Consider the following 7,505-nt stretch of genomic DNA (forward strand, 5'->3'; position numbering starts at 1 on the left):
GATCTCAGAATATCACTGAAAACCACTAAAAAGGTTTTTTTTTAACACAGACATGTAGGGCTACTGAAAAGTATGAACATGTACAGCCCTCAGTACTTGGTCTGGGCTTCTTTTGTATGAATTACTGCAGGGATGTGGCGTGGCATGGAGGCGATCAGCCTGTGGCACTGCTGAGGTGAAGCCCAGGTTACTCTGATAGCGGCCTTCAACCCCTCTGTGCTGTTGGTTCCGGTGTCTCCCATCTTCTTCTTCTCCATCCCCCAGAGATCCTCTACAGGGTTTAAGTCAGACCAGTTTGCTGACCAGTCAAGCACAGCGAAGAATGAGCTTTGTTTCTCAATCCTCCCTGCTGTTTGTGTTCCTTCTTCCATATTTTTCCTTCCATTCATCTTCCATGAATGTGTTTGGATCCAGCACTCTGTGAACAACCAGCTTCTTCAGCAGTGACCTCCTGTGTCTTACTTTTGTCTTCCCCATGATTGTGTAGCTCCTGATCCAGACTGAGACCATTTAAAGGCTCAGGAAACCTTTGCAGGTGTTTTGAGTTCATTAGCTGATTTAGCTGATGGGTTTTCATCAGCTGTAAGCCATTATTATCAACATTAAAAAGAATGACACTAAGATACACTATATCGCCAGAAGTATTCGCTCAACTGCCTTGACTGGCATATGAACTTAAGTGACATCCCATTCTTAATCCATAGGGTTTAATATGATGTTGGTCCACCCTTTGCAGCTATAACAGCTTCAACTCTTCTGGGAAGGCTTTCCACAAGGTTTAGGAGTGTGTTTATGGGAATTTTTCACCATTCTTCCAGAAGCTCATTTGTGAGGTCACACACTGGTGTTGGACCAGAAGGCCTGGCTCTCAGTCTCCGCTCTAATTCATCCCAAAGGTGTTCTATGGGGTTGAGGTCAGGACTCTGTGCAGGCCAGTCAAGTTGATCCACACCAAACTCTCTCATCCATGTCTTTATGGACCTTGCTTTGTGCACTGGTGCACAGTCATGTTGGAACAGGAAGGGGCCATCCCCAAACTGTTCCCACAAAGTTGGGAGCATGGAATTGTCCAAAATCTCTTTGTATGCTGAAGCATTCAGAGTTCCTTTCACTGGAACTAAGGGGCCAAGCCCACCTCCTGAAAAACAAGCCCACACCATAATCCCCCCTCCACCAAACTTTACACTTGGCACAGTGCAGTCAGACAAGAACAGTTCTCCTGGCAACTGCCAAACCCAGACGTGTCCATCAGATGGAGAAGCACAATTCATCACTCCAGAGAACGTGTCTCCACTGCTCCAGAGTCCAGTGGCGGCATGCTTTACACCGCCACATCCAGTGCTTTGCATTGCACTTGGTGACGTATAGCTTGGATGCAGCTGTTACCATGGAAACCCATACCATGAAGCTCTCTACCACTGTTCTTGAGCTAATCTGAAGGCCACATGAAGTTTGGAGGTCTGTAGCCATTGACTCTGCTGAAAGATGGTGACCTCTGCGCACTATGACCTCAGCATCCTCTGACCCCGCTCCGTCATTTTATGTGGCCTACCACTTGGTGGCTGAGTTGCTGTCGTTACCAATGGCTTCCACTTTGTTCTAATACCACTGACAGTTGACTGTGGAATATTTAGGAGCCAGGAAATTTCACCACTGGACTTGTTGCACAGGTGGCATCCTATCACAGTACCACGCTGGAATTCACTGAGCTCCTGAGAGCGAGCCATTCTTTCACAAATGTTTGTAGAAACAGTCTGCATGCCTAGGTGATGATTTTATACACCTGTGGACATGGAAGTGATTGGAACACCTGATTTACATTATTTGGATGGGTGAGTGAATACTTTTGGCACTATAGTGTATGCCCGTTTGATGTGGTGTGGAGATGATCCATGTCTAGGCCCGGTTGGGCCTGGAGCAGTGAGAGTGTAGGTCAGTGGGGGTCTCGGGGGCGTCAGGAATGCTTTAACATCCTACAGGACTAGTGTGAGTGTAGGTGCTGACATCAGGCTGTAGGCCTGATGATTGTTCAATGACACGTTCTTCACCACAACTATCAGTACAACTATCACATATTTGTTTCCCCTCCCAGACGTTTCGTGTGGAACTTCTTTCGTCTGGAGAACGAACACCTGAATAACTGTGGAGAGTTCAGGGCGGTCAGAGACATCAGCGTGGCTCCGCTGAACGCTGACGACCAGACGCTGCTGGAGCAGATGATGGACCAGGAGGACGGAGTCAGGAACCGACAGGGCAAGAAGAGCTGGAAGAGGAGCTACAGTATGAGCCTACGCAGGCCGCGGCTGGCCTCACAGTGAGTCTGAACAACACATCCAAACTAAGATGGTATTTTAGAAGAAGGCGGAGCCTTTAGTTCAACAGTAAAGCCAACCAAACCTGCTCTACACCTGCATTCTGTGAGCAGCAATCACTGGTGTGAAAATAAAGACCTGGTGGGTTAGAACTGAACAGATAAGGACCCTGCCTCTATCAAACATTAGTAGCATCAGCGTCTAAAGTCTTCTTTAGAGTGAAATAAGACAGTGACATAGACGTTAGGGTTGGTATTCTTGAAACAAATCCTACCGCTGCTGGCTGACAGCTAAAGAGAGAGTGGATTCAAACATCAGACAGCTGCTCTAAAGAACGCTTTTATCTGACAATAGTGGCTTTACTAAGATCTAGCACCCCTGTGTTTAACTCTTCTGTTTCAGATCTGAAGAAAAAAGTTAAGTCTGCCTCCTGTCTGTGAGAGTGCTGCGTGATATAGGGTTATTAAGGTCAGGGTTAAGAGCAGCGGAGAACTCCACAGCTGTTTTTGTATTGTGTTGTTAAAACAGGTCAGCTGTGTTTGGTAGACTGTTCTGTCATGGCTCCTAAAGATAAGATATTCCTTTGTTAGTCCTGAAAGGGGAAATTCCAAACCTAAATAACCCTTAAATGTAGTTATTGACTAAAAGTCATGGTGGCTCAACTTCAACACTCATTCTTCCACTGTAGTGAGTGGCGTCATGGTAGTCACATGACCACAAGGGCTCCGTAGTGAGTTAGATTTTAGACACAGTTAAAGTGTAGATATCCTGTCCTAGAGCTCTCCTTTACATTTTAAATATTAACCCTTAACAGTTCCTTTAATATCCTAACCTCAATAAGGACAAAAAATATCAGCTTCCTAAAATCAGCTGTAAAAATATTAAATATTAATAATATTTTCTCCCTTAAACGATTCTGGAATATACATATCAAATATTGATTATATTTGGGGGGTTTTAACCCTTTAAAGGTCAGCATGTTTACACAACTCCACAGATTTTAAGAGAACAAATCACAAAAAGTCAAATAAAATAATAAAACACATATACACACACACACACACACCAGTATTTAATTTCCTCACCAAGGCATCCTCGCAGACAAAAGTCAAAAGTGGGAAATTTCCTGGCAGCTTTGAATAGGAAACAGTAGCGCCATCTGGTGGAAAGGTATAAAAGCTAACAGTCCAAAACGAAATCTGAATGTAGATGGATGTATTAGTTTATGTTCAGATAAATGTAGGACCAAAAAATGTTTTTGGTCCTTAGGAACAAAAGTGTCGGTTTTTATATAGCTTAGCCATTTTAGGCTATTTAAGGAACTGAGACTTTGATCCTAAAAAATGTTTAAAAATGAATATTCTCTGGCAAATTTGAGTTGTGGTCATTCAACACAGCCAAAACAGTGTAAATATAAAAAACTGAATGAGCCTGGTGTCTCTTGAGGGACTGACTGGTGTCTCTGCCAAGCACAGAGCATGCATGTAGATGAATGTTAAAGTCTTTAGACCAGTTTTACTCAACCCTGATCAACCAAACAGCCAACTTGTTAAAAGAATATCTTTGCAAGAGCCGCAATCTAAGTGGTGAAAGTGGCAATAAAGGGTTGAAGTGGCAATGAAAATAAGTGAGAGGTGGCAAAAATGGTCAAAAGGGGCAAAAAAGTGGTAAAAATGGGCAAAAAAGGGGAAAAAATAGGCAGAAAATGATAAACACTGGGTGAAAATTGGCAAAAATGTGGAGAAAAGTGGCAAAGTGCCACAATTGGCTTAAATGGGTGAAGAGTGACAAAAACATTAGTTACTGGTGGCAGAATGGTCAAAAAGTGGAAAATATGTAGCAAAAAAATGAGTGAAAAGTGACAAAAATGGGCAAAAAGCAGCAAAAAAGTGGCAAAAATGGGCAAAAGGCAGCAAAAAAGTGGCAAAAAATGGGTGAAGGGCAGCTTTAAGGTGGCAAAAATCGACAAAAGGCAGCTTAAATGGGCAAAAAGTGGCAAAAAAGGGGAAAAAATGTAAAAAGCAAAAAAGTAGGATGTAGGTGGCAAAAATTTGGGAAAAAAGTAGCAAAATCAATTGGCAAAATGGTCAAAAACCGGCAAAAATGTAGCAATAAAAGAGTTAAAAAGTGACTAAAATGGGCAAAAAGCAGCAGGAAGGTGGCGAAAATGGGCAAAAGGCAGCTTAAATGGGCGACAAGTGGTGACAAAGGGGGAAAAAATGCAAAAAGAAGTGGCAAAATGTTCAACAAGCAAATATGAAGCAACAAATGAATGAAAAGTGACTAAAACGGGTAGAAAGGTGGCAGAAAGGTGGCAAAAATGGACAAAAGACAGATGAAATGGCCGAAAATGGCAAAAAAGGGGGGAAAATTTCTAAATAGCAGAAAGCAGGATATATGTGGCAAAAATGGGAAAAAAGTTGCAAAAACAATTGTCAAAATGGTCAAAAAGCGGCAAATATGTAGCAAAAAAAGAGTGAAAAGTGACTAAAATGGGCAAAAAGCAGCAAGAAGGTGGCAAAAAGCAGCTTAAATGGGCGACAAGTGGCAAAAAAAATGGGAAAAATATTGCAAATAAAGAGGAGGATATATTGGAAAACATTGGAAAAAAGTATCGAGAAGTTGCAAATATGGGTGAAGAGTGACAGAAACATTAGTTACCGGTGGCAAAATGGTCAAAAGTGGCAAATATGTAGCAAAAAAATGAGTGAAAAGTGACTAAAATGGGCAAAAAGCAGCAAAAAAGTGGCAAAAATGGGCAAAAGGCAGTTTAATTGGGTGAAAAAGTGGCAAAAATGGGGAAAAAAGTAGCAAAGAGAAGTGGCAAAATGGGTTAAAAGCTGCAAAAATGTATAAAAAGTGAAAAGAAAGATTGAAAAAAGGGGCAAATAAGGGCAAAGGAAATACACAGACAAGAATAAAATTGAAGCCTTCTGTATGTGTGGGATAAACCTGAATAATGTGACTTAAAATGGATCATTTTTGAGGTCAAAGTTTCCCTTTTAAAGGTTTTCCGGGAATGATATTTCAAACTAAGACTTAAAAGAGCCACAAATCATCACTAAAGAGCCACATGTTGAGTATCACTGCCTCAGGTACTTCCCATATCAGCAGGCAGATGTCGCTACATCACTATCATTTGAAAGGATGCTGTGTTTTGGTCAGCCTGGTTGGCTGTAGTCCAGGAGAGAGCAGCCATCCATCAGCTCCACCACACATCTGATTCATACTGGGGAGGTTTCTATGATATTAAGCTCACACTGACAGGGTATTAACACTTCCTTCTTTTTCTTACCTTAGGTCCAAGACCCGTGACACCAAGGTGTTGATAGAGGACACCGACGACGACTCCTGACATCAGGCCACGCCCCTCGCCTGGGTCCAGAATTTATTCAAAGGAGGAAACTCGACCTCCTAACTGAGAAATTACCCGGCGAGATGGGCGTTGAACTCTAAAACAACCATGAGTTTGAAAGTGTCATGCCTATGTAGTCACTCCTCCAGTGCGTGAGCCCCTGTTGGGTTCAGGACTCTTCTAAAGGAGGAGTGTCAGTCTTTTGAACAAATCACACAGCAACATGGCCGCCAAACTACTCCTACCTTCAGTATATTTATGGCTGGGCTTGCTTGAACTCTTTGTTGCACAAGCTATGGGTGCAGAACTTCTTACTCTGTCATTAGTGGGCAGACTTGGACTATGCCCACTCCTCAGACATGACCATGGCGCTCCTCAAAGCCTCTGCCTTGCATGGATCCCAGCTACAATGCAACGCATGCAGATCAGTCTGACAGGAAGTGTCGCTGCTCCCTCTCTGTGCCCCACATCTCCAGCACAGGGAGTGACCAACAAGTTTAGACTACTGACACTGAGGACCAAACCCCCCTCCCTCCCGCAGCTCTAAATCTCCAAGCTACCAGGTAGCATTTGGCAAACACACTGAACAGTTTCCCTAGTTTTCCTGTGATTTGGCTCTCAGAGTGAACCTAAAGCCCCGATTCCTCCAATTCTAAACAAAAAGTGTCATCCTCATGGTTTTGGTGGCTTAATAAGCCCTGTGACTGCCCCTCTGACCGCTGGCGGCTACACCAGCTGAGAGACGATGCTGCAGACACACGGTAGCACCAACAGTCGCTGGCCTGACTTTTGCTCTTAAGCTTGCCCCTTCAAATCATCACAAAGCTGCCTACCTGCACCTCACGCTTTAGAAACACAAGCAGAAACACGCACTTTGTAGGAAGATCAGGTGGGACAGAAATGCCTAACGTGTGCTCAGATGTACACGAACAGTGATTCCGAGGTTTGGTTTATGGACTTGTAACATGTGACCTTTAACCTTTGGGACCCTGGAAGGAAAACACAATCTTGAGTTCATATACTAGCCATCATTTGTAATAGGGTTTGTAAATAGAAGACGGACCAAAGTAGGAGGAGGAGATAGACTATTCCAAAAGTATGGGACGCTCCATGAGAAGAACGGAAGCTCGTACAGAACAGCAGCTGGAATGACTGTTCAGCCTCGGAGCTGAGAGGGTTTTAACAGAAGGATTTTTTTACTTTGTTCCAGAACTAGATGGAGATCATCTAGCTCATCCTGCGCTAACTCCTAGTCACTCCATGTGGTAAAGATAGCCTCCATCTTGACATGGGTTTGCTGAATGTATGCCAGTTTATTTATGTCTGTCTGTGTGGAAGAGTACGGCCTAATCAGCACCTTCAACCATCAGAGGATCAACCTGAACACTTTCATGTGTCCCAAGAAAATCTGACTTTGCTCCTTGACAACTTGATTAAAACACATTCAGTAAAGTTTCTCATTTTTCTTTGCCTAATTTGTTCTTTGAGGTGGGGGGGGGGTGTGTCACATGTTTGTCATGGAGCGTGCTCAGACCGATATTTCCTTCTGTGGCAAAGTCTGAGTCTATCCGTGGGCTGAGTTAGTAAATGTGGAGGAAACACTTGAAGTTCAGAGCAGTGCTTCACAACCTTGGTTCCTCAGCCCCCCCGACTCGAGGCCCCCAGGACCCACTCAGAGAAATCAGGGACAAAACCCCAACATAGCGGGCTCTTAGCAAAGATCTTAAACAGCCATGATAAAGTCAATGAGACTCAACATTTTAAAGATTAAACATTCACAAAAAACAATGGGTTTTTTTTTTATTTTAAAGTTGTATATTTATATCAGGGCTGTCAAT

General features: G+C 43.3%; 1 protein-coding gene across 2 annotated transcripts in view; it reads left to right on the top strand.

Moving 5' to 3' along the window:
- Positions 1 to 7,109, top strand: part of LOC121520051 (xenotropic and polytropic retrovirus receptor 1 homolog) — a 67,752-nt gene extending 60,643 nt beyond the window's left edge. For both annotated transcript variants that reach the window (XM_041803282.1, XM_041803283.1), the window contains exons 15-16: positions 2,093 to 2,314; positions 5,613 to 7,109. In XM_041803282.1, the coding sequence (XP_041659216.1) occupies positions 2,093 to 2,314; positions 5,613 to 5,667 (277 nt within the window). In that variant the 3' untranslated portion in view covers positions 5,668 to 7,109. The remainder of the gene's footprint in view (positions 1 to 2,092; positions 2,315 to 5,612) is intronic.
- The last annotated feature ends 396 nt before the right edge of the window (positions 7,110 to 7,505 follow it).

The sequence above is a fragment of the Cheilinus undulatus genome, linkage group 13 (assembly GCF_018320785.1).
Source record: "Cheilinus undulatus linkage group 13, ASM1832078v1, whole genome shotgun sequence".
In the NCBI taxonomy this organism is placed as follows: Eukaryota; Metazoa; Chordata; class Actinopteri; order Labriformes; family Labridae; genus Cheilinus; species Cheilinus undulatus.